Source organism: Ascaphus truei, chromosome 22 (assembly GCF_040206685.1).
Source record: "Ascaphus truei isolate aAscTru1 chromosome 22, aAscTru1.hap1, whole genome shotgun sequence".
NCBI lineage: Eukaryota > Metazoa > Chordata > Amphibia > Anura > Ascaphidae > Ascaphus > Ascaphus truei.
The window spans coordinates 18,561,535-18,575,295 of NC_134504.1; the positions used below are offsets into that span (position 1 = coordinate 18,561,535).

Sequence of the window (13,761 nt, forward strand, 5' to 3'; positions counted from 1 at the left end):
GGGAAAGGGGAGTGGGGGGGAAGGGGAGTGGGGGGAAGGGGAGTGGGGGGGAAAGGGGAGTGGGGGGGAAAGGGGAGTGGGGGGGATGGGAGTGGGGGGGGTGGGTGGAAAGGGAGTGGGGGGAAAGTGGAGTGGGGGGAAAGGGGAGTGGGGGAGTGGGGGGAAAGGGGAGTGGGGGGAAAGGGGAGTGGGGGGTGGGGGCAAAGGGGAGTGGGGGGGAAGGAGAGTGGGGGGGGGAAGGGGAGTGGGGGGGGAAGGGGAGTGGGGGGGAAAGGGAGGAGTGGGGGGGAAAGTGGAGTGGGGGGGTGGGGGGAAAGGGGAGTGGGGGGAAAGGGGAGTGGGGGGGAAAGGGGAGTGGGGGGGAAGGGGAGTGGTGGGGGTGGGTGAAAAGGGGAGTGGGGGAAAGGGGAGTGGGGGGTAAGGGGAGTGGGGGAGTGGGGGGAAAGGGGAGTGGGGGAGTGGGGGGAAAGGGGAGTGGGGGGTGGGGCAAAGGGAGTGGGGGGGAAGGAGAGTGGGGGGGGGGAAGGGGAGTGGGGGGGGAAGGGGACAGGGGGCATATATATTGTCATAATTTATGTATCCGCATGCCCCCCACCCCCCCGGGCATCCGTCCCCCCAGGCATCCGTCCCCCCGCTGGCTCCCCCTTCTTGGTTCCCAATGGCTCGGGGCTCGCTCTTCCCCCCCCCCCGTTCCCCGTGACTCTTCTCCCCCCCCCCGTTCCCCGTGACTCTTTCCCCTCCCCCCCGGGCGACCGATTGGTCTCCCGATGTGCCGCCCATCTGCGGAGGCGCGTGCAGGCGGCGGTTAGGAAGCGCCCTGTGTGGGCCTGGCCTGAGGCGCAGGCTGCGCGCCTGAAATAGGTGAGTTACTGGGGCCATAAATTGAGGCGGGAAGCGCAGTGGTGTGACTTACCTGGGCGGGAGAGGTGTGTGTGTGTGTGTGTCCTTTGTCCCGTCACTCTGCCTCAGGCCAATGAGAGGTGTGCGGGGGCGGGCGGGCCAAAGGAGCCATCTCATTGGCCTGAGGCGGAGTGACGGGCGAAAGGTCCAATGAGATTGCCGCTAGGGACAGGAGACACAGTACAGACAGGGAGATATACATACAATGGTTTGACAAATATATAGATAGATAGATAGATATATAATATATATATATACATATATATATATATATATATATATATACACATACACATATACACACACACTCACAACAGAATTGCTATTAAATCATCCATAACCACTATTACAAAAGTCATCCATCTCTCAGCTGCTTTAATTACTTCAAGGCTCAGAGCTTCAACCACTTGATGTAATAGGTATAAAAGGAGCAGGTGAATGTAATAGGCACAGAACATGAGGAACAGGTACAGTACCTGCTAAATAGGTACAGTGGGAGGGTATGTGTCATGTAAAATATTAGAGGGTAATACATTTCCTTGGCTTAATCAGCATGTGTCAGGCAAGCAAAGGAACTGTTTTCAGTAAACAGAAGTGCGAGTGCTTACTCTATTTTATTGAAGAAACGCTTTATTCAACAGTAAGGCATCAGACACTAATTATTACATAATAAACATAAGACATATTTGGGGTTCTTTCCCCCCAATGAAAAAGTCTGTTCACAAACAGTTTGTGTTACAATTAAGCAGCAGCACTAAGAGGATGTCAGGGAGTGATTGATTAACACAAGTACAGTGCGTATTTGTTTTGTTTTGATACAATGCTCCATTTCTGCTTCAGTTTGGAGAAAATTAGTTTCTACTCATAACACAGTGTGGGAGCAACTCTCATTATAATCTGCGCCCCATTTAACTCCCCCCAACTCCTCCTACTGACACCACTCAAATCACACGCTGTGGCAGAGAGACGCAGAATTTGATACATCTCATTATAATCTGTGCACCATGTAACTCTCCCCAACTCCTCCTACTGACACCCCTCAAATCACACGCTGGGGCAGAGACGCAGAATGTGATATATCTCATTATAATCTGTGCACCATGTAACTCCCCCAACTCCTCCTACTGACACCCCTCAAATCACACGCTGGGGCAGAGAGACGCAGAATGTGATACATCTCATTATAATCTGTGCACCATGTAACTCTCCCCAACCCCTCCTACTGACACCCCTCAAATCACACGCTGGGGCAGAGAGACGCAGAATGTGATACATCTCATTATAATCTGTGCACCATGTAACTCTACCCAACCCCTCCTACTGACACCACTCAAATCACACGCTGGGGCATACAGGTTTGAAGCAAAGACCTTGATACATTGATGCAAAGATATGCAAGTTTGCTCCAAATTTTCCCTGATACATCACCACTTAAATGTTTCAATGTCCGGGTGTACCTGGCTCCTCTAATTTGTATTGTCAGTGAAATCATTGTATCCTAAGCAGCTTCTATTCCTTAGTTTTAAGTTCTATTGATAATACTGAAAGGTGCCATTACATATTCATTTGCAAAAAAGTAGCATGTTCAAAATAAGTCTGCAAATGTATTCCCTAAACAAATATTATATGTAAACTAAACATTTCTCTGTTGTAGTTTCTTAGTAAATTAAAATAATTTTCTTGTCAATTGATTTCTTTACCCTAGTCATGCCACAGAATTCCTGGGGCCCAGGAAATAAGGGGAGAGGGACATTTCTGTGTGGCACAGTGTTATGTAACCTTTTTGGGGGGGTTAAGAACCCTATACTTATACTGTGAAATTCAGCAGAACCCCAACCCTCTCTAATGGCGCGTCTATCAGATACATTGTAAGGAACCCCAATACCTCTCTAATAGCGCGTCTGAGATCAGATGCATTGTAAGGAACCCAACTCTCTCTAATAGCGCGTCTGAGATCAGATGTATTGTAAGGAACCCCAACCTCTCTAATAGCGCGTCTGTGATCAGATGCATTGTAAATTCTTCTATATTTGGTACAATTTTCAAATGACCTGAAAAATGCAGGGAACCCTAGGAAAAACACTGGTGTAGCACATATGTATAGCACTCAAAAAAGGCATAGCTAGAGGAAATCAACCACTCTTCCATGTCCCTTCTCAAACTAACATATCTTGTGTAAATGTCACCAACAGTGGTTCATTTTAGTCCTAAAAAGTACTGCATCTTTAAAGAGACTCCTTCAAGTACACCTCTACCTGACCCTACTGTGAATATCAGCACTTGCAGCCTACCAGTTCTAATTCAGATTGACCTACAGGAAGTAAAGCTACAGGAGAAGGGGAAGGGAGCGTGACCTAGGAGGAACGGAACCCAAATGAGGAACAACGGCGTGTGAACAGATAATCATAGCAAATATAGTTCTAAAAAGCTATACCGAGTTGCTTGACCCTTACCTTGCCAGAGGGGCTTGTGCGTTGCAGACCTCTCTGGCAGTGAAAGGGTGTGGTTTTTTTTTGTTGCTAGTACTGCTGTGATTGAGATAGAGAGGGAGTTTCCCATCCCCTCTGGCAGTGAGGTGGTTAATGGTGAAGGCGACCGCTGGATTCATTGCTGATCCTAATGCACTTTACGAATAGTGGGGCCCCCCACGGGCGAGCCACGGTATCCCGACACAGTACCATACAGCCATTGGAAGGCTCCATCCCGGTTTCTACCGAGGCTCCTTCTTGTTAGCCCGCTTTGCCTTCCTCAATGACATTCTCCCAGGGGCAGATGACTTCTTGGATGGAGTCCTTGCACGCCACGTGACTTTCCTCCTCTTCCTCCGAGTCGATAGGGTAGACTCGACACTCGGCGGGAATGTCCACCTTAATCTGAAAGAAGCTGTGTTCGAGGCGGGGGAGGGGGGAGAATTCGTCACAATGTTAATTCAGCATTAGTCATTAGCACGTCTTAATGTTCATTAGTATGGACAACTGCAACCACGCACTAAGAACATGGTGACCCCAAAATAAGAAAATCATGGTAGGGAAGTATAAAGCAGGTTGTATTAATAATTCTAGCCCTTCAGTTACTTGGTATCTTGTCCTTTGACTTCAGTGACCCTTAATCAATATACTGTACCATGAAGCTCCTCCCTAAGCTGGAGAAGATTTGAGTCCCTTCCATTAGAATGGAGTTCAACTCTTCTCCGGCACAGGAAAGCGGCTTTAGAGAAAGAGGGGCACACCATCTGGGTGCTTGCCTAGTAAATATGGGCTCCAATGCGTCTTTGGGGTACCGGTGGTTCAATACATACTTGGGCGTGCTGATGAGACAGATGGATAAGTGCAGAATACCACCCAGATGCAAGATGAGGAGGGAGGGTCATGATACTGGAGCAGATGCAATGACATTTCAAACATGCGATTCCCAAAGCGTAAGACGATGGGAGTTTCTCTTCACAGAAATGGAAGTAAATATGGATGCTGGAGTCAAAGGGGGAAAAAACAATCATACAATGCCATGCAGTGGTCGTGCGATAAAAAAAACCTCTTAACTCTACTATCCCACGTAGACGGTCCAACAACCTGTTGTAAAGAATGTAACAATTGAATGGTCATTCTTGACCTTTTGCCACTGCCGGAAGACCAGCGGCACCCGCGTGCCACGGGACGTCTGGGATTGGCGGCCCTGTGATGGCTTCAGTAGCCAACGAAGGAAATGGAAGTGGAGGGGGTTCCACTTCAACCGCCGTGGTGGAACAGTCGGCACAATCATCGAAGATTTTGACTGGGACGGACTTGGTTTGTTAATAGGGCCTTTGGCATGGCAGATTGGATATTAATAAAAAAATTACATCTATTTGGGGTCTCTAAATGCCGGAATCATACGTTGTTGGGCCCTCTGGCAGCAAAAAGGTTTTGGTTGTATGTTACCAATTAAAAAACCCAATGATGGTTGGTGCTATGTTGGACTGCCCACTATTCACCGCCCGATATGGTAGGCATAGTGAAACTCCTTACTTGGTGACCTTTTTGGACGTCTGCTGCAGCTGCTGCTCCAGGTCGTTCAGTGGCTGGACCTTGCCGTGATTCCCTGCCGGGCACTTGGGTGAAAGCGTGGCAAAAACTGGAGAGTTTGAGCACCCCTTTTTCAACAACTTGCTGAAAGACAAGGTCACCTTGGATTTCTGAGAGGATTTCCCCTCAAACGGCACAGAGAGATGGTTTCCACCGGCGCCCGATTCCGACCCAAACGATATGTCCGTGTTGTCACTGGGAGACAGAAACTGGTTCTCGCTGGCACAGTTCGCTTCCCACCTTCTCTCCATGCCTGGAGTGGTCTCTATAGCTAAGCTAATCGGCGAGGGACAGGCGGCACTATTTGGCAGGGTGATGTGTCCAGGGGAAGGGGAGAAGAGGTCGCCCGGAGTGTGGCAGGAAAGGAAGAGGCTTGTCGGGGAAGGGGGAGCGCAGGTACCAGTGTAGACGGTCAGGTGAGGGATTGGAGCTGTAAAGTGGCACAACTGTAAGAAGAGAGACAGCAGAAGGGAATTACAAGCAGGATCTATTAGCCATCTACTACTAGCAGGGTTAACTAGTTACATTGGACACTTAATGGCGCATACACCTTGTACATACAGTACGGTTGTGCATTATGGATCAAGGTCACCTAGCTCAAAACTTGTCCAAAAAGAACTCCCCTCTTCCCAAACACCCCACAGTCCAGCTTCTTCTTTATTGGCAGAGGTGTATGGATAGCTACAGAGGTGTATGGATAAGCTACAGAGGTGTATGGATAAGCTACAGAGGTGTATGGATAAGCTACAGAGGTTGACCCATAAAAATGGTCTATAGATTCTTTTTAACTCTGCTTTTACATTTTCTTGTGCAAAACTGTTTAACCCCTTAACGCAAGGGGATGGGACTAATGCCAGTCCTCAAGGGCCCCCAACAGCTCAGGTTTTCAGGATAATCCTTGCTTCAGCACAGGCTGCTCAATCAGTGGCTCACTCAAAATGCCCACTGATTGAGCCTACTGTGCTGAAGCAGGGACATCCTGAAAAAACGACCAGTTGGTGGCTGTTGAGTCCTGGAGCCACCCATGCCTTAACGGCAGACAGATGACAAAAATGTCAATAAATAATAATACAAAACGATAACCTTGTTATATATCCACTAAGATAGAGGAGTCGGACAAGCAAGGGATGATGAAGAAATAGAATGAATCGATTAATGGAACACAGAAGACAAAGGACAAAATTGGAAGACTAAACATGTTTATTGAGCCGATGAGTTCAACCAATGACATAAGTCATGGACAATGGGCAGACTGAGTGGGCCAAGTGCTCCCTATCAAATGATATGTTCCATTTTGATGTTTGACAAACACCCCTCTGAGTGCAATACGTTTCAGATAATCCCGGAGAGTCTATTTGCACCACAAGCAGCAGTAAGACATCCATTACCCCTTATACACGGCTGAGCAGATGTCTCTGCGGAAGCCGGTCATTACTGCTGTCAACCGGTGCAAGAGAGGCCATTTTTGCACCTCATATATAAAATATACTCCATACCTCTTTATGCTGCATAGAACCATTGATATATCTGTAAAGAAATTAATTTCCATGTGCTGGAATTTGTTTTTAGTGAACTCTCTTGAGGGGACCTCTTTTAGGGAGACGCCAAGACAGGTTAGGGTTTCAGTTTCGGGGGGGTGTACGTAATCTGAGGTTGCCTTGACGCTATTGGGTAAGACTATCATGGTTTGGCCCAAATATGATTTATTTTTAAAAATATCTGGTTTTTAAGTCTATCCCGGGCAACTAAAATATGCAACAAAGGGGGTTCGTCCAGTGGCAGATTTCCCATAAGCCCGGGCCTAGGGCAGCAAAAATGTCTGCCCCGTATACAGTTGTGTGAAAAAGAAAGTACACCTTCCTTCAATTCTATGGTTTTACATATCAGGACATAATAACAATCATCTGCTCCTTAGCAGGTCTTAAAATTAGGTAAATACAACTTCAGATGAACAACAACACATGAGATATTACACCGTGTCATGATTTATTTAACAAAAATAAAGCCAAAATGGAGAAGCCATGTGTGAAAAACTAAGTACACCCTTACTGCTTCCATAGGAATGAAGATGCTAAGTAGCAGACAGGTGCTGCTAATAAAATGCCCTTGATTAATTTATCATCAGCAAATGTGACCACTTCTATAAAAGCCGAAGTTTTAGCAGTTTGCTGGTCTGGAGCATTCAGGTGTGTGTAACACAATGCCAAGGAGGGCAGACATCAGTAATGATCTTAGAGAAGCAATTGTTGCTGCCCATCAATCTGGGAAGGGTTATAAGGCCATTTCCAAACAATTTAAAGTCCATCATTCTACAGTGAGGAAGATTATTCAAAAGTGGAAATCTTCCCAGGAGTGGACATCCCAGCAAATTCACCCCAAGTTCAGACCGCGCAATGCTCAGAGAAATTGGAAAAAACCCAAGAGTTACATCTCGGTCTCTACAGGCCTCAGTTAGCATGTTAAATGTTAAAGTTCATGACAGTACAATTAGAAAAAGACTGAACACGTATGGTTTGTTTGGAAGAGTTGCCAGGAGAAAGCCTCTTCTCTCTAAAAAGAACATGGCAGCACGGCTTAGGTTTGCAAAGCTGCATCTAAACAAACCACAAGACTTCTGGAACAATGTCCTTTGGACAGACGAGACCAAAGTGGAGATGTTTGGCCATAATGACTGTGCCACGTTTAGCGAAAACCAAACACAGCATATCAGCACAAACACCTCATACCAACTGTCAAGCACGGTGGTGGATGGGGTGATTTGGGCTTGTTTTGCAGCCACAGGACCTGGGAACCTTGCAGTCATTGAGTCGACCATGAACTCCTCTGTATACCAAAGTATTATAGAGTCAAATGTGAGGCCTTCTGTCCGACAGCTAAAGCTTGGTCGAAATTGGGTCATGCAACAGGACCATGATCCCAAGCACACCAGCAAATCTAAAACAGAATGGCTGAAAAAGAAAAGAATCAAGGGGTATGAATGGCCCAGTCAAAGTCCAGACCTCAACCCAATTGAAATGCTGTGGCTGGACCTTAAGAGAGCTGTGCATAAACAAATGTCCACAAACCTCAATGAACTGAAGCAACGTTGTAAAGAAGAGTGGGCCAAAATTCCTCCACAACGATGTGAGAGACTGATAGTCATACAGAAAACGATTACTTCACGTTATTGCTGCTAAAGGTGGTTTTACAAGCTATTGAATTATAAGGTGTGCTTAGTTTTTCACACATAGCTTCTCCATTTTGGCTTTATTTTTGTTAAATAAATCATGACACGGTGTAATATGTCATGTGTTGTTGTTCATCTGAGGTTGTATTTACCTAATTTTAAGACCGGCTAAGGAACAGATGACTGTTATTATGTCCTGATATGTAAAACCATGGAATTCAAAGAGGGCGTACTTTCTTTTTCACACCACTGTACATTTGCCGCGCTATCGGGCATGATGGGAAGTCACTTACATATGCCGGGCACCTCCTTGCGGTCTCCTTTCTGCCGCCCTCCTCCTTTCGATTTGCGGAGTCACACAGTGTTTCGTTGCCATGGCAACATGACGACGGGGCGTCAAATTGTTGCGTTACCATGGCAACGAGACGCTGTGGTGACATCCGTGGTGTCATTTGATGCTGCGAATCGGAAGGAGGGCAGCAGAAATCAGGTGGCCGGTATATGTAAGTGCCCAGGGGCAGCGGAGCTGGGTCCGTCTATATAGCACGATGCGGCCATTTGGGCCGTTTCTGGTCTAAAATCCCCCTTGATTGAAAACAGCCATAACTGTCACACTGTGTGGGATAGAGGGACAACATTTTCTCTATCTCCATGAATCCAGCTGACATCATGCGTTCCTACCATCTTGGCCTCTTCTCTAAAAGAAAGGGTTGGCACTTGTTCATCAAGGGTTCATGGGTGGTGTAGATGAAGGGTTCACGGGTGGTGTAGATGAAGGGTTCACGGGTGGTGTAGATGAAGGGTTCACGGGTGGTGTAGATGAAGAGTTCATGGTTGGTGTAAATGAAGGATTCGTGGGTGGTGTACATGAAGGGTTCATGGGTGGTGTACATGAAGGGTTCATGGGTGGTGTACATGAAGGGTTCATAGGTGGTGTACATGAAGGGTTCTCGGGTGGTGTAGATGAAGGGTTCTCGGGTGGTGTAGATGAAGGGTTCTCAGGTGGTGTAGATGAAGGGTTTTCGGGTGGTGTAGATGAAGGGTTCATAGGTGGTGTAAATGAAGGGTTCGTGGGTGGGGTAGGTGAAGGGTTCACGGGTGGGGTAGGTGAAGGGTTCACGGGTGGGGTAGGTGAAGGGTTCACGGGTGGGGTAGGTGAAGGGTTCACGGGTGGGGTAGGTGAAGGGTTCACGGGTGGGGTAGGTGAAGGTTCACGGTTGGTGTAAATGAAGGATTCGTGGGTGGTGTAAATGAAGGATTCGTGGGTGGTGTACATGAAGGATTCGTGGGTGGTGTACATGAAGGATTCGTGGGTGGGGTAGGTGAAGGGTTCATGGGTGGGGTAAATGAAGGGTTCTCGGGTGGTGTAGATGAAGGGTTCTTGGGTGGTGTACATGAAGGATTTGTGGGTGGTGTACATGAAGAATTCGTGGGTGGGGTAGGTGAAGGGTTCATGGGTTGGGTAAATGAAGGGTTCTCGGGTGGTGTAGATGAAGGATTCTCAGGTGGTGTAGATGAAGGGTTTTCGGGTGGTGTAGATGAAGGGTTCTCGGGTGGTGTAGATGAAGGGTTCTCGGGTGGTGTAGATGAAGGTTTCTCGGGTGGTGTAAATGAAGGGTTCGTGGGTGGTGTAGGTGAAGGGTTCGTGGGTGGTGTAAATGAAGGATTCGTGGGTGGTGTACATGAAGGATTCATGGGTGGTGTACATGAAGGATTCGTGGGTGGGGTAGGTGAAGGGTTCATGGGTGGGGTAAATGAAGGGTTCTCGGGTGGTGTAGATGAAGGGTTCTCGGGTGGTGTAGATGAAGGGTTCTCGGGTGGTGTAGATGAAGGGTTCTCGGGTGGTGTAGATGAAGGTTTCTCGGGTGGTGTAAATGAAGGGTTCGTGGGTGGTGTAGGTGAAGGGTTCGTGGGTGGGGTAGGTGAAGGGTTCATGGGTGGGGTAAGTGAAGGGTTCACGGGTGGTGTAGGTGAAGGGTTCACGGGTGGTGTACATGAAGGGTGCACGTGTGTTGTACATGAAGGGTGCACGGGTGGTGTACATGAAGGGTTCGTTGGTGGTATACATGAAGGGTGCATGGGTGGTGTAGGTGAAGGGTTCATGTGTAGTGTAGGTGAAGCGTGGGTGGTTTAGGTACCTGCCTTGCTCTTCGGTCCTTCGCAGCAAGAGAGGCCAGCAATGCATTGTGTTGCTGGCATTTCTGGCAAAAAGGGTTTAATGATGACGGAATGAGAATTTTTGGTTTCAAAACAGGTTCTGATCCCACTACCCAAGAGTGGAGAGGTTCTGTATATTACTCTGCATAGAAGAACTCAACCATTGACATGCACTATGCTGTAATATTATTGTGCGTTTTATTGCTATTGGCTTTTCACACCATTGTACTACACCGTGGACTATGTTGGCGTCTTATGATGCATGATAAGAATAATAAAGTTAGGCAGAAACAAGACATTTGCACCCAACCTTTTGCTTTTGCACATCTGGATCTAATTTAGCTCCGCTCAGCACACAGGAAAGAACAGACCTGTACCGACAGTCCATATATGTGTCTTTTTAAACATCAATTAGCTAAATGATATAAAAATGGACCGAGCTGGACCTGTCTCTCCAATCTTCTGCTCTACAAAATCCCAGAATACCTGATGAAACAGCTATATCAAAAAATGCCTCGATCTGTCCCAGTAACCTGTAGTCATTAAGCTGACTTACACTTAAAAGGTACTGTATCGATTCTACCCAACATTAGTCTTACGCAAACTCTCCTAAAATGTAAAGCAGCGAGGACACCTTCAGGTGAGGGGATGAATTACTGAGCTAGTGTCCATGCTGTCCACTATCCGGCTGTCCTCTGATCTCCGTCTTTCTCCTCTTAGTACGGTGAGAAGCAGGGTAATCTATAGTTCAATGGGATGTATATCCTAGTATCTATAAATGCATTGACTAGGGTTAATGGGCCATTACCTGTGCGTTAACTCACTTATCAACTTATAAATATGGCTTTACTGTCATATTTAAAAAGCAGTGGTAAGCCATAAGGCACCTTGAGTGAATGAACCACAAGGTGCTCCGTGGCTTAGCACTGCTTATCAGACATGGTCCGTTAGAGTCTACTTTCTTATTCTATGCTCAGTTAGGTTGGTTTGAGAGCCTCCTGTTTGAGTTGGCTCCTCCGATCTAGCTTGCTCAGAACCTGGGTTATATCCACTGTGTTTGCGGCCTCCTTCGCTCTGGCTTCTTCCTCCAGCTGTCTGAGGATGACGGGGCTTGGGCTGGATCTCCGGTGCCGGCGCATGAAGGGGAAATTACTAAACAGGAAAAAGAAAAACCTACATATTAGAAACAACCAAAGCACAAGATAATGGTTTCATGGTCAATGCCATTGAGTAGTTTAGTGGTCAGAACTGTGTCGATCAAGCGGGTGCACCTAGTTCGAACCCCAGTGACCGTTCTCCTGGTGACCTTGGGAAAGACACATTGGGCTTTATTCACTAAGTGGTGCTCACCCATAAGAGACACCTTCCAGCGCTGGAACACACCTTGCAGTTCATGTAAGTCAATGGGCTGGAAGTGGTCTTCCTGGTGCAAGAAGGTGTCTTATGAATAACATGGCTTAGTAAACATGCACCAACACTTAGGCTGTAAGCTCTTTTGCCAGGGGATCACTGTGCTTGCATTATATGTACAGAGCTTCAATGTCAGTGTTATATAGGACAGAAAACATTCTTATTATACCTTTTTAAATATTGAACGCTATGAAGAGAAGACAAAACGTGATCTACTGAAACGCGATCTTAAGGCTTCCTTGGGGGGGGGATCTCTTAGGCTGCGTCCATACAAGGACAGGCCGTGCTGAGCCGTGCGGACGCTCCGCGCTGAGCCCCTGCATCCTCAATGAGGATGCCTTGAGAGGGGGCTCACGCGAGCGTCCGCAGGCGTGCTGAGGCGCTGGATTTTTCAGCCGACAGCCAAGCTGTTTTTCAGAGCACTATCGGCTGAAAACATCCAATCAGCGCTGAGCAACGTCACGGCGCCGTGACGTTGACGTCGGTGCGTCGCGGCCGATTGGCCCAGCGACGTCACTGCCCCGCCTCCCTCAGTCTCCCCCTGCCACCGATCGCGCCCGCTGGCTCGCCTGCATGGGCATGAAATCGCGCAGATTTCAGCAGGCGAGCCTCAGCGTCAGCGCGCCTCAGCCCTGCTATCCCCTCTATGGCCCCAGCCTAAGGAACGTGGCTGGGATTTCGGTGTCTGTTTCAGGGCGGGTTTGCACATGGCAAGCTCTGGAAATCTCTTTGCCAGGCTGACGGCATGAAAGGACATTGCAAGTCAACCGATTACCCACCGGTATAAGAAGCCGAGAGCTGGCGTGGTCACCCAAGCCAATATCAAGAGTATTACAGTAATGGCGCTGCCTTTAAATTGGAATTAACGTGGTTCAAGTCCCAGTGCCCACTCCTTGTAACCTTGGACACCTCACTGTTATCCCATGTTTACTAAGCAGTCTTCTGCTGCAAAGCACCTTCCATGGAGGACACCCTAATCTTGTCATCGTGACTTCCAACAGTCCAAGGTGGTCTTACGGCAGAAGACCGCTTAATATGTTGTGGCCTGTACCTCAGGCAACCCAAATATTAGAATGTAAGCTCTGTGGAAAAAAGGAACTGGGTGTCCATAAGAAAAGAAGAGTATTATTACTTCCAGCTACCTCGTATAAATAAGGTAAACATGGATGATTAGAGGCACACACGAGTGGAGACGTTCTTTGACATCTGACATGAGATATTGTCTCAGTCCCTTGGCCAGTCTTTGAAATGCGATATTATTTATAATAGCTGTAAATATGTTGGTTTTTTGGGGGGGGCCATCTGCTCCATGTCCTTCTTGTGACCTCTACGTTTACATGTCATCTTGTACATGGCTAATCAGTTTGTGGGCTTCTCTTCAAAAGACTTGGGACTTTCCACTACTTTTTGTTCTATTCCTGGAGCAGGAATATCTTGTGCAATGACGTACACGATACCCATATACAGGAAGAGATATAGGAGCCCAGTAAATATGCCCCGTATTCAGTACCTTTTAAAGTCATCTTCCCATCCATGTGGATGCAGCTGAAATGTTCCTGAGCACGGGAAAGACTTCACTGCTTACATAGGTGTGTCAGTAATACGCCAGACTTATTGGAAGAAGCCTCTTGGAAGAAGCAGCCTCCCTTTTTATATATAGGTGGGAAGCAGGGGGTCCCCTGAGCTGAACCGTGTTCATTTCAGCTCCAGGGAAACCCCTGGTTTCCGAGAAACGTACCGGGAAATGGCGACAGATGATGTTGAGGCTTCCTATTGGCCAGTGTGAGGCCATTTTGTTTCCCCGGAGGGGATGCTACAGGAAGCACCTTCTCTGTTAAGTATATCAGGAACCATGGGGTCCCCGGGGGGTTAAAATTAACAAGGCCCAAAAAGGGGAGTCAGGAGGGGGGGCACAAAACCACAGCAGGCGGAATTGTTCCTTTGAAGACGAGACCTGCGAGGTTTTGGTGGGGAGGATATATGAATGATGTATGTCAGGGGTGGCCAACTCCAATCCTCAAGGGCCACTATCAGGTCATGTTTTCAGGATATCCCTGCTTCAGCACA

General features: G+C 47.6%; 2 protein-coding genes across 7 annotated transcripts in view; both read right to left on the reverse strand.

Annotated features, from left to right (window-relative positions):
• Positions 1 to 1,498: 1,498 nt before the first annotated feature.
• RGS9 (regulator of G protein signaling 9) overlaps positions 1,499 to 13,761 on the reverse strand; it is a 67,524-nt gene continuing 55,261 nt past the window's right edge. For 2 of the 4 annotated variants that reach the window (XM_075580104.1, XM_075580107.1), the window contains exons 16-18: positions 11,322 to 11,436; positions 4,905 to 5,407; positions 3,640 to 4,367 (exon numbers count right to left, since the gene is read on the reverse strand). In XM_075580104.1, the coding sequence (XP_075436219.1) occupies positions 4,145 to 4,367; positions 4,905 to 5,407; positions 11,322 to 11,436 (841 nt within the window). In that variant the 3' untranslated portion in view covers positions 3,640 to 4,144. Of the gene's footprint in view, positions 4,368 to 4,904; positions 5,408 to 11,321; positions 11,437 to 13,761 lie in introns of all 4 variants that reach the window. The other 2 variants (XM_075580105.1, XM_075580106.1) reach the window with 2 other exon arrangements.
• LOC142472901 (uncharacterized) lies at positions 8,334 to 11,254 on the reverse strand. Of its 3 annotated transcripts, XM_075580120.1 has the most exons (3): positions 9,337 to 11,254; positions 9,130 to 9,169; positions 8,334 to 9,033 (listed from the first exon to the last, which is right to left on the reverse strand). In XM_075580120.1, exons 1-3 carry the CDS (start codon positions 10,228 to 10,230, stop codon positions 8,852 to 8,854), a joined length of 1,116 nt encoding a protein of 371 aa, XP_075436235.1. In that variant the 5' UTR covers positions 10,231 to 11,254; the 3' UTR covers positions 8,334 to 8,851. The 3 variants fall into 3 exon arrangements, with proteins under 3 accessions (XP_075436235.1, XP_075436234.1, XP_075436233.1); XM_075580119.1 differs by lacking the exon at positions 9,130 to 9,169 and having other exon boundaries at positions 8,335 to 9,121; XM_075580118.1 differs by having other exon boundaries at positions 8,335 to 9,169.